Source organism: Camponotus vicinus, unplaced genomic scaffold (genome assembly GCF_025532165.1).
Source record: "Camponotus vicinus isolate PSW18456_S1 unplaced genomic scaffold, iyCamVici1.0 SCAF_3, whole genome shotgun sequence".
Lineage (NCBI taxonomy): Eukaryota > Metazoa > Arthropoda > Insecta > Hymenoptera > Formicidae > Camponotus > Camponotus vicinus.
Window position 1 is genome coordinate 2351259 of NW_028141967.1, and position 15515 is coordinate 2366773.

A 15515-nucleotide genomic window follows, 5' to 3' on the forward strand; every position below is an offset into this window, starting at 1 on the left:
GTACGCGTGTACACGCGTGTTCCGAAAGGATGCGCTCCGATGCTCGATCGATCATCAGTCGAGAATGCGATTTGCGTGAAATTGGCGGAAGTCGAGAGAGTAAGCTTCTTTTGCTCGTGTCAGTTTATTAATCGGTACTAATTTGTTTCGACGATCAGCTCGGAGAGTTGAGATTCATTTAGAATTAACAAACGTCGAGGGAATAAATCCTTCCTCGAAAAAAATTTTGCTGCTTCTTCCTGAAACTGATTTTAATATATTTCTACTTCAAAATTTTTAAAGAAAATATTGTAGATAAAATAGTTTCCCCTGATGGAAAAATTAAATTAATTCTAAATTTATTGCTAGTCGATGTATTTTGACCCTTTCACAGAAAAAACATAATGATATATCTTAAACAAATTAATTATTCGTGATTTATTCTATTTGCTTAAAGTCGATATATTTTTGATATTTTTTAATAATTATATATTTCTCAGATTAATGAAAATGTTATTGCATCTTATATATAATCTTCTTATATAATCCATTTTACTGCGAGCGCCCATATTTATCCAAGAGTTATGATAATTTATGTAATAAAGGAGCGATTGGCGAAGCTATCCCGCATGTTAACATACTTTTATAAGCTCTCTAGTTAATGTTAGATAAATTTTTACAATCTCCTCAAGTTCCGGAATTATAATGTGCTGGAATTTTCTAACAATGCGGAGCTTGATTCAGACGTTATCAAATGAGGCTACAGCTTCGATTGAGAAATCCGGATGACATTGGCCTTTGGGTTCTGTATCAAATTTAGAAGCAAGCCAACGCTTCCGGAGATTGTTTATGTAGGACATGTAATGCATTTATAATCTTACATACATATGCGGATATTTTATCGTTAATAATTGATTATAAGTCATAGGAAAAAATATAATATTCAATAGAAAATTAATTTACAAATTGCAATCTTAAAAAAATATTATCAAAATTTTATAAATTATTTTAAAATTGTTAATATATATAATTTATTAATACATAATCTACCTTTTAATGTAGCATTTAAATTTTTAATATCAAAGATTATATGGATTTTGCTCCGTTTTTTTTCATCGATATTACGTAATTGTCGCTGACGGAATTTAACGTAGTTCTTCAGGATCCTCGGACAGACTAATGATATGCGGGTGGGAATGCAGCGACGCAATAGTGTGCGTACATATACGTATACAGGGTGTCGCAGACCACCCATATCAGCCGAATATCTCAAAAACTGAGCGCGGCAGACAAAAATATTTCAGACAAAAGTTGTAAGGTTTCAAGTAACGCATTACATGGCGATATCAGTTTGACCTTGAAGAGTTATTTGAAGGTCACGTGAAGGTCACCGTCAATTTCTTAAATGGAACCCCCTATTTTTTATTGCATATTCTTGTAGCTTATCTCGAGGGCTTTCCAAAACACTATAATAAAATATTTTTTCCTCAAGTACTTTTTGAGTTATAAGGCTTGAAATCATTTCTTAATTTTACATAAACCGTAAAATATCTTGTAAAATATTCATTTTTCGATTATTTTACCTTAATACTTTTATGTACAAAATAATGAGAGAAATCAATTGGTGTAAAGAAAACACATAGTTATTTTTAAGAAAAAATATGTAATTTGCAATTAACAATTACATATTTTTTCTTAAAAATAACTATGTGTTTTCTTTACACCAATTGATTTCTCTCATTATTTTGTACATAAAAGTATTAAGGTAAGATAATCGAAAAATGAATATTTTACAAGATATTTTACGGTTTATGTAAAATTAAGAAATGATTTCAAGCCTTATAACTCAATAAGTACTTGAGGGAAAAATATTTTATTATAGTGTTTTGGAAAGCCCTCGAGATAAGCTACAAGAATATGCAATAAAAAATAGGGGGTTCCATTTAAGAAATTGACGGTGACCTTCACGTGACCTTCAAATAACTCTTCAAGGTCAAACTGATATCGCCATGTAATGCGTTACTTGAAACCTTACAACTTTTGTCTGAAATATTTTTGTCTGCCGCGCTCAGATTTTGAGATATTCGGCTGATACGGGTGGTCTGTGACACCCTGTATATAGTGGAAAAGCAAAGAGAGAAAATCGAGTATATACACACGGTTAATGGGAGCGCATATAAAGCATATTGGAGCACAACTCGGTATTCCGAGTCCGACTCGCGCGAGTCGAGAGAGAGATGACCGATAATACAGTAAAATCTGCATCCACCAAGTGTTTGTCAGCAGCGAAACTTCCTCTTGCCTGTCGCACCCACGTGGGTTCAGTTTTTTTCGATATTCAGTTATTTTCATGCTCGATATTCAATGTATTATAATATATGACAATTGGATCCTTATAATCCGACATTTTTATTAAATGAAGGTGATATTTGAATGCGCGCGTCGGAAATTTTGCATCTTTATACATGTAAAATCCTAAATTATTATTTTGTTCATTGTCAAGTTCACTGAGCTTAATATTCGACTTTTCTCATGCGAATTCCAGGCGGCAAACGAGGCGTGTCAAGCATGCCGCTATTCGTTTCTCTTGGCTTATCCGAGGAATCAAACGCTTTCTTTCATATGCAAAGTAGAGAACTCACTCCGGGGGTTCGACATCGTGTCAGATGTCGGAATAGATGCTATTTCGCAATCAAAGATTGCTTCGTGAAGATCTTATGAATGCAAGCGTGCAACTTTCGCGCTTGATATTCTTCGCGATCCGTAGTAAATTAAGAATTTCATAGTACAAAATTTTTCCAATGATATAATTAGATGCTTTTAATAATTAATTAATTAATAAAAGCATCTAATTATATCATTGGAAAAATTTTGTACTATGAAATTCTTAATTTACTGGATAATTAGATGCCTATTTATTAATTAATAATTAATTTTTATTAATTGATTATTTTATTATTGCAACATTTATTATAAACATTTTTATTATAAATATTTATTATAAATATTTTTTATCCCGAAAAAATCCTGATTAATTTGAAATATAATTCCCGAATTGAAATTCGAAACAATAGCAACATTTTATACTGGCTTAAAAGCTTACGCATTCCGAGATTAAATACCTGGATACGCGGTACTCGCGCGCGACTCGCATGAGACGCATCGATACGTCGTGATTGTAATTTGCAACGCGACAGACGAGAGATCGTCCAACACAAACATGATCGACTGTGATTACTAGCTGGACTACCGCCGATCTCGAGCCGGCAGCTGCACCTTCAATCAGCGCGTACGTTGCCGCGATGTATAATGCGTACGATAGGCTCCCGTTTCAGAAGCAATGAACTTAAAAAAAGACTCTTAGACTTAAGACGAGAAAAATAGAAAAGTAGAATGAAGACAAAAATTAAAATTAAAATTGTGGAAATTGGAAACTAAAATTGAACATCTGTTCGAAATTGCGATTGACAATAATTCTATCATTACTTAAACAAACGATTTATCGGAGTTTTCATGAGAAATGTTGAGAAGTATTCATTCCTTGCACCCGCTGTACGTCTCGAAGCAATCTCCCTCGTGTGTGGATGTCTCCTCTCGCAGTTTCATAATAATCCTGCTAGACCGCGTGGACTGGTCCCAGATGAAAAATAAGCGGGATGGATCGCCGTTACTTCTTTCTTGGGCGGCAAGAGAAGCGTCATTAAAGGCAGATCGTGGACAGTCATCAAGAAGCGAGAAGCGAGCGCGTCTCTCGCGAATGAACAGGGAGCATCGTAACGATGCTACGAAACAACATCGTAAAGCCGCACGTCCACACGCTTATTACGATTAATAGTTCAATCTATCTTCTTATTACGTCAGCGCTCTTTATTTTTAGATGTAGCGATGAATTATTGAATTAAAATATCCGCAAACATGATAAATAAATTATTGTTACTCGGCAAAATAAAGTTTTTCAATTCTTTTTCCCTTTCTCTTTGGTCCACGCTCTTTCGGATACCAGACTGTCAATGTACCTCTTCCTCGACTCGTAAACAGCATCTATCAGACTTCTTCTCTGCCAGAAATTTTCCTCCTTCTTCCTAAAGAACTTTGCATACCTTCGCAGTTGTTTGTTTATCAACTCGGCCAAGTTTTCCAAGTAATTAGAATAATTTCTTTGACTATCGACTTTGAGGTTTTGCATTTTTTCGTTATAGTTCTTCTTTTTATGATGAGGTCTTGCGACCTCATCTCTTCTCGCATACTTCGTCAGGTTTAAAGCAGGCAGACGGTGAAATCCTGGTGGTTTCAAAGTCCTACGTTGTCTCGTATGTGACAGACAGAATGCTATATCTTCGTCTTCTACTTTCGATTGTTCTATATTTTGGTTTGAAGACAGTTCCGGTTCAGATTTTAAGGCGTGCGCGTTCAGAAAGGCTTCTCGAAGTTCTTTTCCGCGTTTGAATCTACCTGGATCTTTTGACCACCAGGATTCTTTTAATAGCGTTATTTCTTGCTCCCTTTTCTTATCTTGATAAATCTAACGCAAATGCACATGTGAAGAATAAAACTGAACAAAAATAAGAAATTTAAAAATATGTTAATTCTTTAGTAACTAATATGATTTTTAAATGAGATATTTTTATTTATAATTAGATATTTTTTATTAAATTGGAATGAATAAATTGTACATACTTCTATAGCATCCCGAGCGTCTGTAACAACCTGAAGAATCCAATATGGCGGTTCTAGAGGTTGATTATTGTTCGATTGTTTCAAATCTTTTCTCGTCGTCGATGAATTTAACTTTGATGATACTTTAATCTCAGATTGCATCTTCGTTTTGAAGTTTTCTGCGTTTTTTGTCTTCGCTTGATTCGCGACAGCCCATTCAACATCTGTAAGAGGCCAACTGTTGTCAAGAACGAAAGCATCTATGTAATAGAACTTTTTCTCTTCCACTGCGTTTGTAAACTTTTCATTTAATTCTTGGTTTCCCTTCTTAGTTTTATAATTTTCATTCTTGATTGAGCATTTTAAGATAATTAAAGGTAGGAAAACTTTAGAACCACCTCTCACATCAGCCAAAATGTTATTTCCTTCATCGGTAATTTTCATTCTGACTTTCGCCAAGTTGTAAGAAGTTGTAAACCTTATCGAGATGGTAGTTCCCGAAGTCGCTTGCAGAACCCATCGCGAGATGCAATTTCTGATGTTCGGAACATAAGTACCAACTAATTCATCAACTGTGAGCTTGGGAGCTTTGATTTGCTTCTCGCCTGGTTGATAAAACATTGGGTCTCCCTTCATGGTGATTATGCGAATCGCCCAACCTAGCTCCCTGATGCGTTGCTTTTCGTTCCAGCCATAAGCAAATACCGTATAACCATCCGACAGATATTTATAGCGAGCTGGAGCCACGTGATTCACGATACGCGTTACTTCGTGCTCGTTTTGATTGTTGAAGACGCGCAATGCGACTCGAGGAAGATCGATCAGCAATTCGAAGGCCGCGAAGACAGTTTCTGCAGGTCTGGTATTCACGACGAGTCTGATAATCAGAAACCATTGTTCATGTCCGATGTTCTCGAGAGCACCCTTGAATTCTTGGATATTCAGGACATGCGCGAAATCCTCGGAATAAGGATAGAGATCGCGCAAACTGTCATGACGGTTGATGACGTTCCTCAGCAACTGACTTACGATAAATGAATCGAATAAATCAGATATCTTCAAAAGTTCCTTGCGAACCTGCATATGTAGAGTATGATCAGGATTATGAAGTTGTTTGTATCTTTTTACAAGAGCCATCTTGAAGAAGGACTGAACTATCGTGGCTGCTTTATTGCAATCAGAGATATGATTGTATGATGTTTTCATGGCCTCAAGATCTTGAAGTGTTCTCTGAGTTTTTGTCAAGTCATAGTATTTAAGTCTGATATCCGGATTCAGAAAAAATATTCTCAAAGATCGAAGGATATTTTCGAGATCGCTATCGGGAACGATTTTCCTGATTAATCGGACCTGTTCTTCTACAAAGAACTGGTGTATCAGCAAAGTAAAATTTTTATCTTCTCTCAAAAGAATGTGTTGTGAATCGGGCATGTAACTCTGATAGTAATTTCTCAACATTATTGGATAATTATTTGTTCCGAACGATCGAAAAGCTTCACAGAGACTATCCTTGATTATCTTCGATGTCCATTCTATTCTATCGGACTCTGCGGTCATCAGTTGTTGCACAGTCGCTCGATTTCCGAGATGAAAATCCGTATCAGAAGAAATGATCACTAGACTGGATTCCGAACGGCGATAAATTCGTAAGAGTTGTCTGCCAGCTTCCAGCTCTATGACGGTTGATTTATTACCGGTCGTGGAAATAATTATTGTCTGATCCGATCGATTTGATCCGAAAAACCAATTGTATTTTTCCAAGATAAGATAATCCTTTAGATGCAACTCTTCTTTCTTTTTCGACGCAGCGCAAAGATTAATCAAGAAGAATTTATTCTCCAGCGAGTCGCAGAATAAATACAAGGGTTTATTTCTAGACTTTAGAATTTCGCTTGTATTGAGAATTTCTGAAAATATTTCTATAAATATTCAGAGAGAAAAAATATCCATGTCATCTTATTGCATTCATAGAAAAAATCTGATTTATTAAAAATCTGAACTCTAGAGAGAAAAAAAATTTGAGAATTTAGTGAGAATCTAATCAGTGTAAAAAGGCCTAAAGATGAAATTTATTATTCTTCTCAAAATCTTAAAGGTGACTAAAGAACATCTTTTAAGAAGTCTGTAGTCTAGAGACAAATATTGTCTGAATAGAGCTACCAGTTTATTATATTTTGATGTCAGCATAATGAGAATAAATTTCTGAAAACTGAATTACCTGTTTTTTCCTTCTCGACTTTGTTCATGGCTTTGCGATTCCTGAGGGTTGTTTTTAACATATCCCCTATTACTTGAATCGTGCACCGAAAATACTTCAGCTTATAAAACAATTGTATTTTCGTTATGTGTGGTGCCATCATATTAAAGTCAATCCATCGACTGACATTTCCTGTTGTCTCTTCTTTCGTCGTGAATGAATCTGATGCTTTCTGAGATTTCGTTCTCCACGCAGATTTATCAGACTGCTCGATTTCGTTTGGAAAACTCGAATTTCCTGCGGCATCACTTTCGTCGCATTCCTCGAGAGGACTGATCAACCTCAAGTAACGAATCGGAACGAAATAATCGGTGGGATCGATTATATTTTGCGAAACGGCCCATTTTAACCAGCGATGCAATTTCCACTTTGCTAATGGCGGTTTTACCTCGGGAAGCAATTTAAGTTTCAAAGCTTCAATTATAATCCAAATAAAAACATCTAACAAAACAATAAAAAATGTCTTGAGATACTCTTAATATACTTTTAATAGATCTTTTCTAGAGAAAATTATTATTTTTAGACTTTTGTGATTTTTTTAACACTTTTGAGATAGTTGAACTTTTTTACGTCTTTGGGATCCAGAGGAATATCGCGTGACTGGACGACGTGAATTACGTGATCCCAGCAAGGTGACAGACCAGGTACTGCTTTGTTTCCGAGTTCTCGGGTATCGGCCAAGAGAAGGAATAACGTGATCGGTTGAGGTTTCTCGGTTTCGGTGAGTAGCCGCAAAGTTTCTCCAGGTCTCCTCGTCTTGTCGGTCATAATGCTATTCGAGCTTTCTATTCGGAAGTGTAAATAGAACGCAATAGTAATCGAAACAACAATCATAAGCATGTAAGTTGACACACTTAGGATCGTATTACCACGAGTAATTTGCGACGTCCATTCGAAATGTTCAGAATATTTCATCAGCAAGTCCCATTTATCTTGTAGCGACAAGTGTGTGATGTCTAGCGTCAAGCAAATCCAGCCTACGTATTATTAAAACTCATTTATTTATTTAAAATCTTTCGAAATTGTCGATAAGATTAATCAAGATGATTATCTGTTAATGGCAGATAATACATTTTAGAATAAATCTTATATTAGAAATTAGTAAAAATTTGAAGGTACACTTTGTTCAAAGAATGTATGTGATTTTAGTGTCTTTTTTAATGATGTTGACGAATGAAACGACGGATGGATAAACCTGTTAAACAAGAGATTGGATGGAAGTCGATGATTTCGCGGTGTTCCGTCCAGGTGAGCGAGGCAATCTTGAGCAATGCTTTGGCGAGAAGCATCGGCCACAGCTCGAAATTGTTGGAGGTGCACGGTAAAAGGGGTCTACCGCCTTTATCCACGGGTATAGTATCATCTACCAGAATACGACGCCAGCATCCCATATGATATAATCTTACAATATACTTTCCTAAAAAAAGATTGACGCCTGTTGCTTATGACATATTGATTAAGACAGAATTATTGTTTAGCGAGTTCAATTTATTGTAAAAAATTTTCTCTTGATATGGTACGAAACAAAAAAAAGAGCAACTACGTTTTAAATTATTTAAAAATTTCTGTATCACCGCGAGAACATTATATCCACCATTCGGATTTATCACTGGTCGATGTTGAATGTCCTTTCCAGCCTTGTTCAATGAATACACGTGCATCCAACCGTACCAGGGTCTGTGACTATCAGCCCAGGTGAAATTCGAGTCTTGCCCGCTGATTTCCAATCCTTCTCGGCCGCAATATTGCAAATTCTTCAGCGTGGAAATGAACCATCTTACAAACTATTGTAGAAATTACCATTATATTATTATTTTTTTGCATTATATTATTATTGTTTTAATTCTTAAGCCATTGACTTTACGCAAAATTAGAAAAATACCTCGCTATGTAATAAATGCTTGTTGTTTGTAATTAAATCAGGATATTCCACAATCGTTGTGTATACCGTCAATGGACTCTGAAGAGTATTCCACATTTGTGATTTACGTTATTACAATCAAATATAAACCTGTTACATTTTAAAGCTTAAAGATCATAATATGTGTATTAATTTAATAATTGCGTGTGTTATATCTAAAGTACGTAAATGACAATACAGTTAAGCGCTGTAAATCCTTCGCTCTTATCCATCGGTCAGGTTTCAAGGATCGTGGCATTGCGACATATTCCGTATCCAAGAATAATCCATCGGGACCATCTTTGGGAACTCCCCACTTTTCGTTGTTCAGATCGGAATCCTTCCATTCCAGCCACGATACATTTGCGACATCAGATTGATTATTTCTAGATTTTCCTGACATATTGTATGGGAAGATATCGCAAGGAAAATCATATGTAAAGCGGCATCTTCAGATGGCATATAAACATATATAAATACAATATATATGGAGTAAATATTAATACATATTAAATAATAATATTAACATCAATTTTCTGAAAAAAGTAAATATTTTATTGATCCTTTATATATTATAACATTATTATATGGACAGAATGGAATGTATAGTTATACCTCCGGTAATCGTAAATCAAAAACTCGATTAGAAGAACCTATATTCTTATGTCTATTATAACAATTATTTATTATAAAAAAAGAATAAAGTAAAATTAATTATAGTCTAAAGTATTCTAAGAAATATTTAAAAAATAATTTGTAAAAATTCTACGAAAGACCTACAAAGTCCTACATCAGCATTTATTTGTCATTTAATAGTCTCAGCAATATTTTTAATTCCTTCTCTAATCGACAAAATCAAAGTTATTCCATATTATATATACACGAGAGATTTCTCTTTAATTATAATTTCATAGCAATATATAGCAAAAGATGCTCAGTATCGATCGATTCGGTAATTAGTATATCACTACTCTTGCACTTTTGTTGAATCAATTATCAACTTATATTATTATCAATATTTCTTTCGTCTTTTGGCGCGCACGTAAATAACATCGTTGCCATTCGGTTCGTCGCTAAGTCGACATGTTAATCAGCGTGGAATTGCTTATAATTATATATACATTTGATCATTAGAACAGATGACACGCCACACTATACACATTCTCCACATTTGTTAATAATTTAGATAAATAAATCTATTTAGATAATAATACGAATTTTTTTAAAATTCCAGAGTTTGAATTAAAATGAAGAGATATACCTTGAAGGTAATTATCTTAATAATTTCGTGGAGAATAAAATGAATAAATAGAATGAATTACACTTAGTACTTGGTCAATTTTAAATAGACATAGACCTTCGCCAATAGTTATTACTTTGTTATGATACAATCAATTTTTCACAGGAATAATATTATTTGTGTAACAAATATAGAGATTTATTTAAACTTTCTTTTTCTCTTTCAGCAGATTCATTTTTTAGCGCATTGAGAATCTTTGGCACTAATTCATTAGGAGTTTCTGTCCTTATTAAATGTATAAGCAAAAAATAATATTCACACACCATTATTTTTTTCATCTATAAAGATTCGTAATTTCTTCTCTATCTAAAACTTTTAAAAAATACTTCATCCAGCGGAGAGAGTAGTTAAGTATCTTATATGCGAGAGTGAATCAAGTAAGTAAAGTGTAATTGTGCTTGTGTGTAGAATCGATGCAACCTATAATGCATTTTCCTCATTGACTACATACATTTACATAATAATGAAGATGAAAGATTTTTAAATGAGAATAAAAAAGAATCCTGCATTAAGGTAGATTTTAAAAAGCTCTAATAATAATTGAAAGCTTTATATGCCTTCGATTATAACCGAAAACTTTCGTGAATTCACTTTAATTTTTGACTCTTCCTCGCTCGATTTGTTTGTTGGTGTTATTCATTCACAATTATTTGTTGCAATCTAAAATAGTTGAAACTATTTAGATAGTGAAACTCGGCGGTACATGAATATCTTTCTTATCCATTGTCTGTATAACGTTTATGCACAATATATTTTTTAAAAAAATAATCTTGCTCTCTCGTCTTTTATATATTGAAGTGAATTGAAAAATACGCACAAAAAATATATATATGTATATAAAATAATAAACCTATGTGATCTCTGTTGAGGATGTGCGAACATTAAAAGGCCTTCCGCGTTTATCATGAACGAATGTCCGAAAATAATTCGCACCCTCAAACTGGCAGTGTTTGAGAAACCTGTTTTGCGCGCGCAATTATAGCTCCGTGTAAAACAGGCATTATAAAATTCTTGATAAAATACTAAAACCGGTGCTAGTTATACTGGCGTGTCACATAAATTGTCGAAGTCGTAGAGATCTGCAAATGCATTACATGTAACATTTTCGCGATTCCCATTTACGATTGACAAATAACTTATATATCGAACATAGCTCTCGTATTCAGTTTACTCAATGTTCGATCAAATAGCCAGATACTAACGGCAGTTATCACTAGACGGTCAAAATCAAAAAATTCATTATTGCATTGTCCTATAATGCTTTCATACAACTGATACTTTTAGCACAGTCGCTAAGCTATAGAATATTGATTATCAATTACTCACTGTTACAGACATTACAGTCTACGCGAATTAAGTCTATCTGAACGGAATCAAAGGCCTGAGTGCAAAAATCGGACGAATCCGTTATTTCGATACTTCTCAAACTTGAAGACTAAAAAAAAAAGAAAAAGAATCTTGGATGAAGAAGAAAAAGTATAGAATCTTGGAGAAAGTATTCTCGAGTGTGATAAATATTAAAGATTCTCTTCTTCAACTATCAATACAGCTGCTTGAATGTACGTTTACAACTACGAAATATTTTCTATTTGATTCTTTTAACTTTCCCTCTAACACTTAAAAAAATGTTTCCGCACTTCAAATTAGCATTGTTTGATTCCTCTAATGAAACATTTTGAATCGTTGCTTTTTTTTTAATCAGAACTGAGCTGTTTAGATAGTATCTTTTTCTATTAAGTAATCGAGATAATAGAATTGCGTGACGATAAGAAAAACGAAGAGAATTCGAGGATAGGTAGGTAAATAAGGCGAGATAATTCAGCACAAGTGGAACGTATCATGAAGATTTAAGTCACCGTTTGCTTTAGCGAGTTTAGCATGCTTTGCCAGGTCCAGAAGCTCTTTGATCCTCCATCCGTCCGGCTTGAAGTCTTTGAATTAGAGCGAATAGATCTTCCTCGGGCATAGTAGAACCCGATTGAACATTTCCGTTGGCTCTTCGACTTCTTTCCTCCTCGGCATCTTGCAACGTTGATGCAGCTGGTAGAGGACTCCGTTGGTCCTCTAAACGCGAACTCTGAAAGCAAATTCATGATTCTTGTCTTTCTCAATAAGACATTTCGCAAATACAATATGTGTTTCGATATTCATATGTATAAAAAAATAAATAATATGAAATATGATTCCTGACAATGTGCAATAAAACTTTGTAATGAAGCAATAAGAATTTCTGCATGTTAGTTGAAATTGTCAACCTGGCATCTGACGAGCATCTCGATAAAGGAATCGTCCGCATCCTGATCGGTATTCAGCCCCGGCAGATAAGGTAATGTCACTCGTTGCTCATCCATCCGTTTGCTTTGCATTCCGGCAATTAATTCTAGCAAATCCTCGCCATCTCTGCAAATGAGATATCAGTTAGTTAAAAATGTAAAGCAATAAATTGTCACGAATATATCATAATATCACTCCATCTAAGATAAAATATTTTCACGTACTTATCTTCCATATCGGATACTTCCGATGTAATCGTTCGACACTTGGAATTATGTTTTGTGTTGAGCGCGCAACGTTGATCGTCCATTCTACCCGATTGAAACCGGGACAGCAGATCGAAAAAGTTATCTTCTTCCTGAGATGGTTGCGATGCGACATTGTTGCCTTTCTCCGATACAATTTCTGATTTATCCTTTTGCTTTGTATCGGGTGTGAGCTAATGAAATAATTAGTTTTACTATTTAAAAAATGGAATTACATGTTTCAAATCAAATTAATCTTAATCTTTTCTATATAATCCTTAATCAAGTTAATACTTTCTACAATATCTCTTGATAGTGAAATATATAGCTAAATTATGTAATGAAAAAAAAATTTTGAATGGAAATAAATTGCAACAATTATAAGCCGATTTGTTTCAGTTTAATCTCACAATAGTGCGATTCTTAAAAAAAATTATAAAAACCTTTATGAGATCGAGATTGTCCATGCTTTGTCGTCTGAGCCTATATCTGCAAGGCGTAGTCGTCGGAATGTTCGATGTTGTATTTGTCGATAATTTTTGCGTGTTCACATTCTCTTTGTTATTTTCCTGCTGACTTTTTTCCAGGCCAAGAATTTTATGTAAATCGTCAATGTTCATCTGCGCGGTAGCTTGACCCATTTCATCTTCCAACTCTTTTGAGATTTGTAAATGCAGATTTGCATAATGTAGCGCTTTTTCATGATTGCCCATTGCGGCATAGGCGTTGCCTAATGACCAGCAGGCGCGTCCTTCGCCAACACGATCTTTTAGTTGCTGAGCTATACCTAAATGCCACAGATGATACTCGATGGCTGCCGAGTAATCGCGTAAAAGAGTATAAGTGTTGCCCAAAGAATAGCACGCCTGCGCTTCTACCTCGCGATCACCCAACTCTTGCGCAAGAGCTAAAGTTCTCCTAAAAATCGAACGATTTTTCTATGTATTTGAACAACAAAATGTATAATTGATTCGATAAAGTTGTAATACTTACTTGTAATGTTGTGCAGCTTTCTCGAATTCGCCCAGAAATATGTGTGAATTCCCGAGATTACTGTTGGCTCTCCTCTCGGCTGGTTTGTCGCCAAATTCTCTAGCAATTTTTAAACGTTCATTATGGTAGTAAATAGCCTGTTGGAAATCGCCCAGCAAGTAAAACGTATTGCCCAAGTTACCACACGCTCTGCCTTGTGCTGCAGAATCTTCCAGTTCTCTCACCAACTCCAAATTCTCTCTACAAAGGAAGCAAAAAGTATTAATTAAAAAAATATTATAAATAATGTATAATTGAAAATTAATGGAAAATAATTATAAAATAATCGAGATCTTACTCGTAATAGCGTACAGCCTGTTGTAAACACTGTCGAACATCTTCAGAGAACTCTCCTGGATCCTGATGACCTATTCTACCTGCCTGTTTGCCTTTAGCATGATATACATTTCCCAAATTGTACAGAGCTCTTCCTTCACTAAGCTGTGTATTAAGAAATAATAAGAATTAATAAATAATTAATTCATGGAAAATACAATCTTGGCTTTTAAAGCTTTTTTATTCTTTTTTTTTAATCTTTTATATTTTTATTAAAATTGAATAATTTTAGTTTCATGCAATACACAATTGACTTACAAATAATGTTGGAATATACCTTATCTCCGATTTCTCTGGAGATCTCTAGATGTCTCTTGCAGCATATCATAGCTTCGTCAAACTTGCCCATAACTTTCAGCGTGTTGCCCAAATTTCCACTGGACTTGGCCTCCCCCAGTTTGTCGCCCATGTTTCTGGCAAGTGTCAGATCCAACTTGTGATACTGCATTGCCTTAACATAGTCACTCAGATAGAAGTACGCATTGCCTAGCTGACTGTAAATCGCGCTTAGTATCCGCAGATCATCTGTGCCAGCTTGAATCGCTGCTTGGAAGAATGCTACCCCAGACTTACAATCGCCAGCCTTGCACAGGCGTTCGCCCTCCAATGCCAGTTCCAGGCACATGTTCCATCTCTCGCTACTCTGATAAACATTGTAAAACATTATATACCCAATATTATCTTTGACAAAAAATCTTAATCGCATAATGCATAATTCTATCCATATTAATTTGCCATACAAAGCCGGTGTAAATGTGTGCAGAGACAGAAAAAATAGACTCGACAGAGGTATGAGTCATACGTGAGAGAATCAGCGACGATAATCAGGCTCGGAGAGTTGATTCACACTCACTTGTCCCTCGGATGAGAGGTTCTCCGCGCTGGCGCTCAGAGACATCCTAACTCGTTAGGTTTTTTTCTTCTTCCTCAGAATCAAACGTAATTGTTCAAGCGTCGATTGTTGGAACGTGGGTTGCTGTTGGCTCGCGAGGCGACGATGATTGATGCTCGCATGATACTAGAGTACTCCGATTGTAAAGGAAGAATCTTCGCTCATGATCGCATCATCCTCCACCTCCTACTCCCGCGAGGGTATCCTCCGGATTTTTTTATCCTCCCGAAGCGAAGCTCCTCGACGCGAAGCGACTCTGCGACGCGTCCAAAGTCCAAATAAATGGCGCTGTTTTATAGAGAGAAATATATTACTAGGAGTGCGTTCGGAAATTCTACCTATGAGGCAGAGTTATCGTAGAGACCCTCTAATAAGAGTCATGCCATGTGATATCCAGTTTTGATTGGTCCTCTAGATCTGAGCAACTCCCGCTCATATTTGAATCAGACAAATCTTAAACTTTACATAAACATTATATTTTAGCAACATAAATAAAAAATAAACGTTTTAGAGAAACTAAACATTATGATTATTTGATTAAAATATCGAAATAATATATAATAATAAGAAATAATAAAAAATTCCTTATATTTAATCTTTATTTAATTTCATATAGAGATTAACAAAATAAAATATGAATATAA

The 15515-nt window shown here is 35.0% G+C and overlaps 2 protein-coding genes across 5 annotated transcripts; both read right to left on the bottom strand.

Moving 5' to 3' along the window:
• Positions 1-2952: 2952 nt before the first annotated feature.
• Positions 2953-9304, bottom strand: LOC145968787 (androglobin). 2 transcript variants are annotated; one of them, XM_083094576.1, is made up of 9 exons: positions 8992-9304; positions 8775-8852; positions 8487-8676; positions 8088-8309; positions 7762-7869; positions 7463-7677; positions 6854-7280; positions 4657-6542; positions 2953-4501 (listed from the first exon to the last, which is right to left on the bottom strand). In XM_083094576.1, the coding sequence occupies exons 1-9, from the start codon at positions 9193-9195 to the stop codon at positions 3935-3937; spliced, it is 3897 nt and encodes a 1298-aa protein (XP_082950702.1). In that variant the 5' UTR covers positions 9196-9304; the 3' UTR covers positions 2953-3934. The 2 variants fall into 2 exon arrangements, with proteins under 2 accessions (XP_082950702.1, XP_082950703.1); XM_083094577.1 differs by having other exon boundaries at positions 8775-8903; positions 8992-9078.
• Positions 9305-9324: 20 nt separating this feature from the next.
• Pins (G-protein-signaling modulator pins) lies at positions 9325-15051 on the bottom strand. 3 transcript variants are annotated; one of them, XM_083094589.1, is made up of 9 exons: positions 14833-15051; positions 14257-14622; positions 13942-14084; positions 13605-13844; positions 13055-13529; positions 12591-12805; positions 12348-12492; positions 11949-12169; positions 9325-11527 (listed from the first exon to the last, which is right to left on the bottom strand). In XM_083094589.1, the coding sequence occupies exons 1-8, from the start codon at positions 14875-14877 to the stop codon at positions 11966-11968; spliced, it is 1833 nt and encodes a 610-aa protein (XP_082950715.1). In that variant the 5' UTR covers positions 14878-15051; the 3' UTR covers positions 9325-11527; positions 11949-11965. The 3 variants fall into 3 exon arrangements, with proteins under 3 accessions (XP_082950715.1, XP_082950716.1, XP_082950714.1); XM_083094590.1 differs by having other exon boundaries at positions 9325-12169; positions 14257-14617; XM_083094588.1 differs by having other exon boundaries at positions 9325-12169.
• Positions 15052-15515: the final 464 nt, after the last annotated feature.

Coding starts and splice junctions, on each gene's coding strand:
- LOC145968787 (XM_083094576.1), bottom strand. CDS start 9,195: ATGTCAGGAAAATCTAGAAATAATCAATCTGATGTCGCAAATGTATCG. Junction 7,870..8,087: donor TCCAATCTCTTGTTTAACAG/GTTTATCCATCC, acceptor AATAATACGTAG/GCTGGATTTGCTTGACGCTA. Junction 7,281..7,462: donor TTCCTCTGGATCCCAAAGAC/GTAAAAAAGTTC, acceptor TTGCTTCCCGAG/GTAAAACCGCCATTAGCAAA.
- Pins (XM_083094589.1), bottom strand. CDS start 14,877: ATGTCTCTGAGCGCCAGCGCGGAGAACCTCTCATCCGAGGGACAA. Junction 14,085..14,256: donor CCAGAGAAATCGGAGATAAG/GTATATTCCAAC, acceptor CTTAATACACAG/CTTAGTGAAGGAAGAGCTCT. Junction 13,530..13,604: donor AAAGCTGCACAACATTACAA/GTAAGTATTACA, acceptor TTCGATTTTTAG/GAGAACTTTAGCTCTTGCGC.